The sequence below is a fragment of the Orcinus orca genome, chromosome 15 (assembly GCF_937001465.1).
Source record: "Orcinus orca chromosome 15, mOrcOrc1.1, whole genome shotgun sequence".
In the NCBI taxonomy this organism is placed as follows: domain Eukaryota; kingdom Metazoa; phylum Chordata; class Mammalia; order Artiodactyla; family Delphinidae; genus Orcinus; species Orcinus orca.
In genome coordinates, this window is record NC_064573.1 from 63,456,076 (window position 1) to 63,470,534 (window position 14,459).

Consider the following 14,459-nt stretch of genomic DNA (forward strand, 5'->3'; position numbering starts at 1 on the left):
TACCAGGGCCTCAGGAGGGGAGGGTAGGGAGTTACTGCTTAATGGTTATAGTTTGGGGTGAGGAAAAAGTTTTGGAAACAGTGCTGATAACTGTACAACACTGTGAATGCAATTAATGCCACTGAATTGAACACTTAAAAAGGGCAAATCCTATTATGCACATTTCATCACAATTTTTAAAAAATGAATAATTTAACATGCCAAAGACCACTGAGTTGTACACTTTAAATGGGTAAATTGTATGATATGTGAATTTTATCTCAATAAAGCTGTTTAAAGAAAGACTGTGTGGGCTAAGTCCTAGCTCTACCACATACCAACTATGAGACTGTCAACAAATTAAACAAACCTCAAGTTCTAAGTGCATAAAATGGGGCAGCTATGAGGATCAACCAAAATATTCTCTGTGAAGCCCTAGCTGATGGTTCTCCTTACACAGTAGCTATTACCACGTATGGAAAACTGAGGTTAGCTTAATGACCAGGCTGGGACTGGCCTTGTCTGAACCACACTAGGGCCCCAATTTCACAGTACTCTCACTCAATTTACATAGTAAGAAAGAGGAACAAAACCCTTTTAAGAATATTCTCTAATTCACAATCCAATGAGAACATGATATGCTAGAAAAAAAAAATGTTACCTTAGGTACAGAATTCCTAAAACTGGATGCTGTTAAGGACAAGTGACACGTCAACGACAGAAGGATGGAGAAGGAGCCCGGCAGCCCTGATGAAAATCCTTAAGAAGGTGGGTGTGAGCTTGTGGGCATCTCTGACAAGCCTTGGTGAGGAGGGGAATCGCTGAGACAGAGCAGCCCCCTCACGCTGGGAGGCTATGCCTCTGACCCTTACAGACCTCCACATGCAGATCCGACATCACTGTGGGCATAGAGTTCCAGCCACAGGAACTCACAGCTGATCCCGGAGAGCAGAAAAACACAATCAGCACTGAGGAAACCTAGATTTGCCTTGTAGATAACTTCCTCTCAGTAAGTAGAAGCAGCAATGAAGAAACTGCTAATGCGAACACTTAATTCTAACCAATGAAGCAAAACCAATTTGTGGAAGCAGAAATCTGGGAATTCTAGGCCAGTCAGTGAAGGAAGAAGTACCATGGGTCTTAGGAAGGTCAATTCAAAAGATTGAGAGCAGATGCAACTCAATGTCTAGGGGTTTTCAAAATGGGGAGTAGACAACCCAAGAAATGTAAACACCACAATCGCAGATGACCCCAATGGGAGTGAAGAGCAGGTTTCTTGAGCATGCTGGTGAGCTCACAGAAAAAATATGCACCACAGATGAAAGGATGGCCTCATGCTGATAAGGACAGATATCCACGTGCTGACCAAACACACTGGCAAACAGGACCAGTCCAGTGCTGCTCATCTGCCACAGAGAATTACATCACAGAACACTTGCAGGCTTATGAAGGGTCAAGTCTCTTGGTTTTTGTTCTAACAGGGATAATGGCAAATTCTATGAAACACAAAAGGTGAGCTTGAGATCAAACCTGGACAAAATTCTGGATGCAATTAGCAGACAGATGGTTTATGAGCATTTAGAATGGGAAATAGGGTCTCTGGAAGGCAGCATGGGCTCAGTCAGGAAACAAGTCACACCAGACCAGCCTCACTGTCCTTTTTTAGATATCAGACATGGATCAGGAGAGGCTGCAGAGAAGGATCTGGATCGTGCATTTATGAAATGTGCAGATAACATGAAACCGAGGGGGTGATCAACATGCTACATGATGTAATCAGGATTTTAAAAGACCAGAAGCATACAGGTGGGTAAGACCGAAAAAACCAAAACCAACAAACAAAAACCTCAAGAGGGACAACTGCAGGGGTCCACACTGAGCGAGGCTGGTACAGGACAGGGATGAGGCAGCTGGTTTCTCCCTGGTGGGAGTAGAGACCATGTCATGAGACTGTGTCCCAGGCTCCACAAAGACGGGCCCTCTGCGTTGCTCCCCGCTGCACTCCCCACTCCTACAGCCACATCCAGGCACTCAGGAAACCTCTGCTGAAGAAGGGAATGTTTGTGGAGGTGTCCATGGTGAGGGTGAGGTAGGAGCTGAGGCATCAGGAAGACAGAGCTAAGGACCACCCCACTTGCCCTCCTTGACCCTCTCGACCCATCCCCACTCCCTCCACACCTCACCTGCAGCCCCTACCCCACTTCACCACTGTTCCCTTAGCCCACACCACGGGGCACTGCTCTGTGAGGCTCCATTCAGACTCCTGGCTGTGTGTGTCCAGAGCTAAGTACAACTCTGAAGGTGCTAACAAATTTCTGCCCTTTTCTAGTCAGGAAAGTATACTGGAATATGAGTATGGGAGACTGATATTATTATAGGGAGACTCAAGCATTTGCTCTAAATTAGTTAAAAGTTAATCAATAAAAAGGTAAACTGCCCATCTGCAAACTTCAAAACCTCTAACAGTTGTGAGAAACCAGCGATTTCATGCCTCAATGAAGGCCACAAGAAAACTGTTCACCTCCTCAGCTTTGCTCTCTGCTGATATGGTCACAGCTCGCGTCCAAGCTTTTGTCTTTTGCCCAACATACCCAACACTCTCAATGACCTTCAGCTACACAGTGGTGTTCTCTTGTTCCTGCAAGCTCTTCCTTTTGCCAGGAATGCCTCCCCCCACTTCACCCAGCTAACTTCTAGTCATCCTTCAAAACTCAGTTCAAGGGTCACCTCCTGCAGGAAGCCTTCCCAGACCAACACCCACCCACATTCCCATCTCCTACCTCCATCTCTGCTCCCACCTATTCTGTGTTATCAGATCACTTACCACACTGCTGGTTTCTGCCTCTAGTCTTTCATTAGGTGGCAAGCTCTTTGGTGGCAGGACCCTACAAGGCACCCCTCACAGGTTGGATGCATGAATGGATGATTAACAAACAAACATCAACTCTCAGAGCCAGGGTGCCTTTTAGGCTTAGAGAATTTGAGAAACGTGCCCAAGATCACACCAGGAACAGCTGGGACTCGAATGCGGGCCGCTGTGTCAGAAGACACAACTTGGACTGCAGGTTATTTTGTAATGACCACAGCACCCTTGCTCCAAACATTCTCTTCTGCCAACGATCTACCTTTGGAAAGGCCTTCGCCACTTCCCACCACCTGAGAACACCCCTGCTTCCCAGGAGCCCTTCCAGCCCTGCTCCACCAAGGGCACGGGAGGCTCCCCTTTCAAACCAAATCCCAAGGATAAACTCGTTTCCTAAGAAGAGGTAAGCAAGAGAGCAAAGTGTCTAAACAAAGACCTCTCTTAAAATATCTCTTCGCGTGCAGGAATGTTCTTTCAAAACTCAAGTTTTATGAAAAAACCTTGTGAACTAACTCAGGAAGTAAAGTTCACCTGAACCATCCTCACTTTGTAACACCATCTCAAGGGGAATAACGAAGCTTCAATTACTGGCACATTTTCGCCTACTTGTCTCACCTTTCTTATTTTAATTTTAATACTTTTCCTGGTAACCTAATTGCAACAGTCCCAAGAGGGGACTGTTTTTAACAAGATCCGACAGGCATCAGTTTTAGAAGATAACATAATTCACAGACATACTTATTTATGGCATAGCTGAAAGTCTCATTTAAACACACAGCACAGGAAATACCATGAAGTGGAATTTGGCAAAGGTCTATTTCTTGGGTCCACTAACACTCTAATTACCTAAGGCAGCCTTTCACGAGGCTGACACGGCTGGGCTGGTGTCACGAGGAGGCTCAGGTGTGGAGACCTGTCTCTGGGGCCTGAGGCTAGAAGAGCAGTGTTAACAATGAGAAGATGGGTTATCTTCAAATATGCTTCACGAACCAGGCTCCTTCTCCTCACCCCGGCCTCCCTAAGGCACCCACCTATGTATCTACTCCCCAAGCTCTGAGTGATCCCCTCTACAACCCCCTGTGCACACTCCAAAGAACACACATGGGAGACAGGGGTTTCTAAAGTGCACATCTTAGAGCCAGAAGTCAACACACAGGCGTCCTAAAGGGAGTGAGGCTTTAAATCCTGGCTCAGGTAAGAACCCACTTCCTGACTTCCTTTACGGGGCTTGGAATTCTGACTGGGAGCCTGGACCCCCAGGATCTCACCCTGGTGTGCCAACCGTCAGCTGCATAACACAACTCTAAATCCTAGCTCCCTACTCCCATGAGGAGACCAGAGATGTGGAAGTGCTCCCAGAGCCTGAAACCACTAAGCAAACTGGAAGGTATTTAGAGCCCAGAACACCCCAAGTTATTTTAGGGTGCTGAGGTGTGTACCGTGCAGGGGCAGGTCTGTGTGGGGATGAGAAGGCCAGCAGGCCTACTCAGCCAGGCCTCCATCTGTGGAGGGAGCCTCTCTGGTTCCCTTCCTGTTCTTCCACTGTGAAGTATAAAAGCACCAGGTCCTCCCCAGCCCTGGTCCCCGCCTCAGATGCTCTTTCCTTAGAGCCAACATGAGAGGGAGAAGTAACCTCAGACTCTGAACCAAACTTCCAGGTGTAGTTCACTTGGGTATTACTCTTGGTCCAAATAAACCTGAGGATAACCAGTGAAAAAAAACACACAAAAATCACAGCTCCCTTTGAATCTGAGGGCAGGCTGCTCTGAAGCAACAGGCCCCATGACTTCATCCTCCTGCCATGCACCTGGGCTGCCTCCCAGCTCTGCCCTACTGTGACCTCGGGGTGAACACACACAGAACAAGCAATAACTTAATCTCAGTTTCTCTAACACACATGTGATGTAATGATACTAAGAAAGAGTATAAAACCGTACTCATAATGATACTTACATTGCAATGTGTGATTCACAAACCATTTTCACAAGTTATCAATAAATGAAAGAGCTGAGGAACTGTGGTACCAAATCCCATATTCTAATACAATAATATTTAGGGCCCACCTCACTTATGTGATTTATATAAATTTATACATCAGTAAAAAAATAACACACAAAAATATATGGGACCATTCTTCTAAAAATATGCATTTTTAGGGAATTCCCTGGCAGTCCAGTGGTTAGGACTCCGTGCTTCCACTGCCTAGGGCACGGGTTCAATTCCTGGTCGGGGAACTGAGATCCCCGCAAGCCATGGCCAAAGAGAACAAAAACTGAGTGTCAAAAGACCCAAAGAACCAGTCTTAGTAGATTTTACCTCTAATGCCAGGGCGGTCTTGTCATAAGCACAGGGCACTCTTTTCTGAATTGCTTTTGCAAAGACAGGTCCATTCTGTGTGGATGGCAAAGGGCTGACCGCTGCCCCAGGAGTGCTGGAAACTGCAGGCAGAGGAGCCGTGGTCTGAGGCTGAGCATACGCGTGAGCAGGTTCTGGGATCCCGTAACTGTTGGAATTCCTATTCCCATGCTTTCCGTGTGGCGAGGACCTCACAAGCTTTTCCACGTAAGGGACGGGAATCATCCCCACCCGGCCATCCTTGTTCCGGGCACTCCACCACTGTTCTTCCGGCTTCTCTATTATCACCAGGATCTCACCCTTTTTAAAGGGCAGGTCTTCGGCATCATTCCCAGGAAAATCATAGAGAGTTCGTACATATTCCAGATTTTCTTCTGCTGTAGGCAGGCTGGGTGCTGATACAGATCCCATTGGTGGGCTCGGATACCTTGAGAGAGAGAGAAAATTAAGAGAAAAATCTTACTCTATACCAGTGTTTGTCAAACTTTTAAAATAAACCAATTAACTCAATAACAAATTATTTCCCTCTCCATATTCTCAGTCATTAAGAAGGTCCTGTCACACTGTTTTACCCTCTGTAGTTTGTAATGCAATCGAAGTTAACATCCTGAATATTAACATTAGATGCATAGCACCCCTCCCACATATCTCTGTTTCATAGGAAGCTTTTGTTTACACAAACAGATACCTGGTCTGAATTTTTAAAATTATTTTTAAATCCTCAGTAAGTTCAGCTGCCTCCTTCCTTAGGCCCATCACAACCACCACATACTCTTCCTTCTGGTCCTAATCTAGGGTGTGCACCCTGCACACTTCCCCGGGCACCCAGAGAGATGACAAAGGCCTCTGTGCCCCTCAAAATATAAAAACCAGAAAAGGGAGTATATACCTGCATTATAATTTTTTTAAAAACACCCATACTGCATCTTGTACGGGAATCATCATCTGAGCCTCAAAATGAAAACGTGAAAATTTTCACGGAAAAGCTCAGACGCAAGAGCTCTCACCTAAGCATCACACCCCTGGCCACCAGCTCTCAGAGCCCCCCTGTGAGTCTGCCCCGCAAACCCGGAACCACCTAGAGGCGGTTAGAAAAGCACTGTCCCGGGCTTCCCTGGTGGCACAGTGGTTAAGAATCCGCCTGCCAATGCAGGAGACACAGGTTCGAGCCCTGGTCCAGGAAGATTCCACGTGCTGTGGAGCAACTAAGCCCATGCGCCACAGCTACTGAGCCTGCATGCCTAGAGCTCGTGCTCCGCGAAGCCACCGCAATGAGAAGCCTGTGCACTGCAATGAAGAGTAGCCCCTGCTCTCTGCAACTAGAGAAAGTCCATGTGCACAGCAACAAAGACCCAACACAGCCAAAAATAAATAAATAAATAAATAAATTTTCTTTAAAAAAGGAAAGAAAAGCACGGTCTCCCTTCTCTTTAGCAACACCCCATCTGGAATGCCCCCTTCTGCAAGAGAAGTACAGAGGTCTCTCTTCACCTAAGAAGTGTTCTGGAAAGTTGCGAATACATGAAGTTTTGGGAAAACCTATTTTGCTGTTAGCATTTCCTCCCCTTAACTTTTTTGAAGCACATAATCTACACCAGAGTAACTTCACCCAGAGTCTCCACCTCTTTAGGGGGTGACGCCTGTAGAGTCATCACCAAGGCTGGTTCTGGAGCAGCCCGAGGGAGAATGCTGGGATAGGGCCTATGCCTGCCTAACCACTGACTACAGTTGTTTTGTCTTCCAGTAGATCATGGCCATTCCCTCTTTTTCCCCCAATTAATGACCTAAAAAGTTGTTTCACATAACAACATGATCTCCTAAGTTGAAGCACTTTAATTAAAAAAAAAATTTCTTTTTAAAAAAGTGTTACCATGTTACAACGTTCAGCAAAATAAAGGAAAACAAAAGAGAAAAAAATCCCACAGTTCCTGCCCCAAGGTAGCTACAGTTCTCCTTCCCTCTTCCCTCCCTCCCTCCCATCCGCCCACTTTGCGGCTTGCTTTCTTTTTTTTAAAACATCTTTATTGGAGTATAAATGCTTTACAATGTTGTGTTATTTTCTGCTTTATAACAAAGTGAATCAGTTATATATATACATATGTTCCCATATCTCTTCCCTCTTGCGTCTCCCTCCCTCCCACCCTCCCTATCCCACCCCTCTAGGTAGTCACAAACCACCGAGCTGATCTCCCTGTGCTATGCGGCTGCTTCCCACTAGCTATCTATTTTACGTTTGGTAGTGTATATATGTCCATGCCACTCTCTCACTTTGTCACAGCTTACCCTTCCCCCTCCCCATATCCTCAAGTCCATGCTCTAGTAGGTCTGTGTCTTTATTCCCGTCTTACCCCTAGGTACTTCATGACCCTTTTTTTCCCCTTAGATTCCATATATATATGTATTAGCATACAGTATTTGTTTCATTCTCTTTCTGACTTACTTCACTCTGTATGACAGATTCTAGGTCCATCCACCTCACTACAAATAACTCAATTTCGTTTCTTTTTATGGCTGAGTAATATTCCATTGTATATATGTGCCACATCTTCTTTATCCATTCATCTGTTGATGGACAGTTAGGTTGCTTCCATGTACGGCTTTCTTTCTTAAGAGTCCCACGTACAGGACTTCCCTGGTGGGGCAGTGGTTAAGAATCTGCCTGCCAATGCAGGGGACACGGGTTCGAGCCTTGGTCCGGGAAGATGCCACATGCCACAAAGCAACTAAGCCCGTGAACCACAACTACTGAGCCCGTGTGCCACAACTACTGAAGTCTACGCCTAGAGCCTGTGCTCTGCAACAAGAGAAGCCACCGCAATGAGAACCCCGCTTGCCGCAACTAGAGAAAGCCCACGCGCAGCAACGAAGACCCAATGCAGCCAAAAATAAATAAATAAATTTATTTTTTTTAAAAAAAGAGTCCCATGTATGCATGCCAGGGGCAGTTTTTCTGCGTTTCCCCACTATACTGCTCTTGCTTCATTCGGTAAGCCTGCTGCAAACAAGCATCCCTGTGTTTCTGAAGGGTTCTTCTTTCTCTGTTACCATCTTCACATACTCTTTTGAATTTAATTTCCCTGCACTGTATTGCTTGTAAAGCCTAGATTCCTGGATTAAAGAACAGGAACGTTTTCACGGCCCTTGGTACATTTTGCCACACTACTCTCCAAAAGTCTGTCTTTGTAATTTGGCAAAACTTACATCTTTTTAATGTAAATGACCAGCTTCACAGTAGTCAGGATACCTTGGTGGTTGGAAGAGTGATTTAAAACCTCAAAGGCCTTATTAACAACCTGACAACAAAGGGGCAGACTGCTTACTATCAGTGTATCTAAAAAAGAGTGAGCAGGAACAGCAAAACAAAGAAAAGGCTGACACTTATACCTCCATTGAGGACTGCCTGCAGTCTTGGCAGACAGTAAATTATTGAATCCCCACAGCAATCCTGGGAGGTACGATGCCTTCCACTTGGATTTGCACAAAGCAGTGTCCTCACTCACAGCCTCTCAGCTCGTCAGCCGCAGGGACAACCCGTGGGTCTCTCCGGTGTCTGAGAATTAACGCTGTGCGTGAAACACCCACAACAGTTCCTGACTGGCACTAAGCACCCCATCAGCTCCTCACCCCCCACCCCTGAACCTAATTCAAGGGCCACGGAGATTCTGTGAGAGTTTGGGTCACACTAAACAAAACTCAGATACTTCACCAAGAGCACACTTGGTTCCACTGCAGACGCCTTCAAGGGTTATTTTACTGTTTATACAGTTAAAAGTTAAAAGCAGTTCCACAGACCGTGAGAACACTAGTACAGCTTCAGTAGGGATTAACACTAATGACATCCATTTACCCAGGTACCCACTGGCCTTATTATGTACTAAGAACTTGGGGGACAAACAATGAATTAAAACCAAGTTCCTGCTCTCCAAAGACTGCAAACTTAGTAGCGACAGAGGCTGGAAGGCAAATGAGAGCACCAAGTGTCATTCATGTGTCCCACAGAAGCTGACGGGGTCAAGTTCTGCTAAGGGTCAGAACAGGCAAGGGGATGGTGCAGAAAAAGCCAAAGACTAGCCCCCTTTAAAGCTGAAAGATTTCGTGGAAGACAGGCTTACGCATTCTGATTCTACATCAGAAGACTTAAGAGCCCCAAAGGTTCAAACGCCCCCTTCCCAGCTTCCCCACAGCTCGCGGGGCTGGCTGGTTCCCACAAGCAAGGCCAGAAGCGGGCTGGCCGGCACACATTTGAGGCTTGCTGGCTACATATGGCCTTTGTCAGATAGTCTTCTTTTCATATAACCCTTAAAAAAGTAATGACCATTCTCGGCTCCAGTACACTATACAAAAACTATCTGTGAGTCTGGCCAAGGGATCCACAAACTATGGCCTGCAGGCCACCGGCCCACCAGTTGGTTTTACAAATAAGGTTTGAGTAGAACCCAGCCAGGCCCATGCGCTCATGGGCTGTCTGTGGCTGCTTCTGCAGTACGAGGGCAGAGCTGAGTGGCTGGGATGGGGACAACAGGGCCCACAAAGCTTAAAGTGCTGAACAGCTAGCCCTTCACCGTGAGTTCGCTGAGGCCTGGTCTAGATAGCCGAGGCGGAGCTGGGGAGGGTGCTCATGCAGACCTGACAAGAGGGAGGACAGCTTACACTTTTTCCACCACTTCACTGCTACAGTGACCTGGAGCTCCTTTCCTGATTCGACACACGCACAGACATCCCTAAATATGACAGGAAATCAACCTCCCAGCCACACACCTGACAAATTCAAAGCCCTCCACTTCCCATTTTCTCAAACTCGTGTATTCATCAAAATCCCCTGCAAATTACACATTAGTCCCACTGCAGAGATGAAAGCATGATGATGCCAGGTCAGAAATACTTAACATATTAGAACCCACTGCCCAAAGAAATAGGAAACATAAAACTGGAACAACTCATTGTTTCTCAATTGTTTCGCAATTTGTTCCTTCATCAGGACTGTAAATAGCATTCAACACACACACAGTTTCCCAAGCCCATCAAGCACACCAGACCCATGCTTCTTCTTCTCCCTCTCCCTCTCCCTCTCTCGACAGCTCTGGAAGAGAAGCCGCTCCTCATCGAATGACAATGAATCTCCCTCCTCCTTTGGTTAAAAGCATTCTCAGCTGCATGTAAAAATCACAGATAAAACATTTTATTTAAACTTCAGCTTTAATGCCTTCTATGCTTACAATCACCTTATTCCTGTTAAGGAAGCAATACAATCAACTTCTAGCAGGAGAGAGTTTCAAAGGTCCTGTTCTAGTTTTTTTTTTTTTTGCAGTATGCGGGTCTCTCACTGTTGCAGCCTCTCCCGCTGCGGAACGCCGGACGCACAGGCTCAGCGGTCATGGCCCACAGGCCCAGCCGCTCCGCGGCACGTGGGATCTTCCCGGACTGGGGCACGAACCCATGTCCCCTGCATCGGCAGGCAGGCTCTCAACCACTGCACCACCAGGGAAGCCCCCTGTTCTAGTTTTTAAAGGGGGTAACATGGATATGGAAGATTTTCCTTATTATATACATGTATACACATACTCTTGTGTATGTATGAAAGATTTCACAATAAAAAGTTGGAAAACAAAACAGATGGTAAAAGAATCAATTCCAAGAAGACTGGCTAAGTACCCGTCTGCTCAAAGTGCTTCCAGCGCTTCTTATCCCTCGGTGGCCCTGAGCATGGAGGACTCTCCCTCCATCCCTGGCTTCGCACCTTCACCAATGGCTCTCAGTCTTCGGTGGTGCCTGCCTCTGCACCTGCCTCTGCACCTCCATCCACAGCTTCTCTGCCTCTGCTCATTCTGCGGATTCCACCAAAGCTTAGACCCAAATCTGTATATTTGGCCCCCAACCCTCTTCTCGTTAACAAACCCATCAGATTGCTGAACCCCGCCTGGCTTCCCTGTTGAAAACCATCGACCCCCTCCCCCCATCCCTCCTCTCCATTCTCTCAGAGGCACCATTCAATCATCCCTGATGCCACAGCTCTCCACTCACCTACAGGCAACTGCCCAGCGATGGCTGTCATCGGCTTCCACCTTATATTCCCAACACAAGAGATCTCAGTTCAGCTTCTCACAATCCCTTCCCCTGTAACAGCCCTTGATTAACCCCACACTCCAGACTCTCACCACCCCGCCCACACCAGTTTCTAAAAAATAAAACTGACCATGACAGTTCTCTTCTTAAAAACTTTAGAGGGCTCCCACTGCTAAACTCATGTACAAAGCACAGAGGCCCTTCACAGTTCAGCATTCTTAACTTCCTAGCTCGCGGCCCCTCACTCACATGAACCACACCTGTGCCTTTCCCAGCACCTCTTCTACCTCATACACTTGTTCTCATCCTTCAAGAACCAGTTCATGTGAAGTCAGAAAGAGAAAAACAAATACCGTATGCTAACACATATATATGAATCTAAAAAAAAAAAAAAAAGGTTCTAATGAACCTAGGGGCAGAACAGGAATAAAGATGCAGATGTACAGAATGGACTTGAGGACATGGTGAGGGTGAACGGTAAGCTGGGACGAAGTGAGAGAGTAGCACTGACATATATACACTACCAAATGTAGAATAGCTAGTGGGAAGCAGCCACATAGCACTGGGAGATCAGCTTGGTGCTTTGTGACCACCTAGAGTGTTGGGATAGGGAAGGAAGGAGGGAGACACAAGAGGGAGGGGATATGGGGATATATGTATACATATAGCTGATTAACTCTATTACACAGCAGAAACCAACACAACATTGTAAAGCAATTATACTCCAATAAAGATTAAAAAAAAAAAAGAATCAGTTCATAGAGCACCTTCCCTTTCAGGCCCTGCCTGACACTTTAGTTGACTATCCCTGCTTTTAAGCTCCCATGGTATTCTATTTTCATTTGTTCAGTATACTGAGCTTCTCAAAAGCTAGGGCCATGGTTTACTTCCATTATATGACTTGAGTCTAGCATTGGGCTTTGGGATACAGTAGGCCTCAATATATTGAAATTCCTGCTAAAATTAAAATGCCCAAGACACAGGGAAGCATTTCCCCTAAGCCTGGGTTAAATCTGTTCTACAGACAAGGAAATCCCGTGTGTCACCAGGTTTGCTGTCCAAGCCTCTTCGCCTCACCACCGCAGAGCTCACACTCGGCTGTCGTTCCCCACCAGTTGCACATGCCTGATGGTCCCACCTTACTCCTTGTGACCTTAACTCCGACTCCAGGATAATCACCACTGCCCCCTTTCACTTATCAGAAAGAACTAAAATATTTTAGCCTGAAGGAACCTTAGAACCTAGTCCAACTGTTCAGATCAAGAACAGAAATCTTAGATAAAAAGTTCTCTGAATTTGAGTCTTAAACAAGAGAAAGGTCACAAAGCAAATGGCTATCAGCACTTTACTTGCCATGGGAACTCAATTCTCACCTGGGCGAGACTCCATTCCCAGCGTAATGACGTTTATGGATCCCATCTAAATTGAACTTAAGTGATTTAAACTATTGGTAAGAAGAAACTCAAAGGTTTATCCACAGTGTCCAATTCTATGCTAATCAAAATCACTGTTAATCCTTCTCCCCTACTCCTAATTACAAAAGTCCAAAAGTTCCCTTAAATATTCAGACAGGGGCCATGGGGGGAGGCATGGCCATGCTACCTGCGGTACCCTCCGGTCCCCCACGGTGTAGCCTCTGTGGCACACGTTGTGAGGGTCCCCTCGGGATGCTCAGGTTAGGCGGCGCATCCTTTCTCCGCCCTCCCACAGCTACTGTCTGTATCAGATGACATGAATTTGGCCTTTTAAATAAAGTCTCAGTAACCAGGAAGCTCCTCAAGAGCATGACAGGGACTGCTGAGTCAATGTTAGTTCCATATTACCAGCACATGCAATGAGCAATGTCTGCTGAGTAAAAAACAGGGTTTTCTCTATGGGTCAACTTGCCTCAGTTTTTCAACTTTTACTTCTCATGATTTTTCTCCCAGCCGTCATATAGCTACATAAGCTAGAACTGGAAAATTTTATAAGCAAAGCAAGCTACGCAAAACACACTTTCAATTTTCTAAACCGTAGGAAAATGTATTTCACAGCTAAACTAAATCCACTCAGAAACCTGAAACACTCTGTTGTTAAACTGGAAGTAGCCTCTATTAAAACAGAAACAAAAAAACCAGTAGCGCCTACCTGAATACTAATTATAACCTAATAAACGGAATCTTAAAAGTGTTTATACTCAAATAAAACGGAGGTGAAAACCACAAGTTTTCTGTTTATCAAATGATTTTTAATATAAAAATTACATCCATATGCAGAAAAAGAATCCTTTAGGGTCATTCAAAAATCAAAAGCCACTGATATACCTTTTGTGTTTAAATTTAAAATCTAAGACAGAGATGAATACCACAGACAAACTCAAAAGACAATAAGATAACCCAGAGAACAGACAGCTACAAATATACCAAGTCATCTTTGTCTCTTCTTTTCTCTTCCCCATCATCCCCCCTCCCACCAGCAACTTATTTTCAAACCACAGCCATCACTCAGTCTACATAATGTCTCTATGATGGACGGATGGGCGACTCATCAGTCACCATCGTTCTGACCTGGATTGCAGTAACAGCCTCAGGTCACTTCCTGGCTTCAAACCCCTTCCATGGCACCCAATTTCCTGCCTTTGACCATTACCTGTCCAAACTCTTCTAGATCGGCATCTCAGAGCCACACTCACATCACATTGCTGTCTTTCCCAACCCAGAACTTTGCATAAGCTCTCCCCCTCCTCACCCAAGCCTTGCTCCTCCTCCCTTCTTCAGTTTCACGCTTTCTCTTACCTCACCAGCTCAGGTAAGTCCCTTCTACTAGATCCTCTCAGCCTAGATTGATTTCCTTCATAGCATTCACAAATCTTGTAGTATTTTATTTTTCTACTTTTCTGTCTGTCTCCTCCACTAAAATCTAAGTTCCATGACAGAGAAAGCATGTCTGTCACCCCTCTTTCCCAGTACCTATCACTGGAACATAATTCTCCTGTAATATTTGAATAAAAATATAAAATTAAAAGTTAAGGAACATTCCAATAAAAAAGATCAGACTAGCACAAAACAAGCACCAGTCCTTAAATTCTGAGGAAGTCATACAGTTGTGACCTTTCACTAAGCAAAACAGACCCCCCAAAAGAACAATTAGCCAAGGGGCATGAAACTCTGGCTTCAGAAGCTCAGTTTTGAGGCCTAAAAAAGCTAAACCACTTTATTTA

At 45.6% G+C, this 14,459-nt stretch overlaps 1 protein-coding gene across 1 annotated transcript in view; it reads right to left on the reverse strand.

Annotated features, from left to right (window-relative positions):
• Window positions 1–14,459, reverse strand: part of CRKL (CRK like proto-oncogene, adaptor protein) — a 31,801-nt gene that overhangs the window by 14,572 nt on the left and 2,770 nt on the right. The window contains exon 2 of the mRNA XM_004276023.4: window positions 5,159–5,624. Coding sequence (XP_004276071.1) covers window positions 5,159–5,624 — 466 coding nt within the window. The remainder of the gene's footprint in view (window positions 1–5,158; window positions 5,625–14,459) is intronic.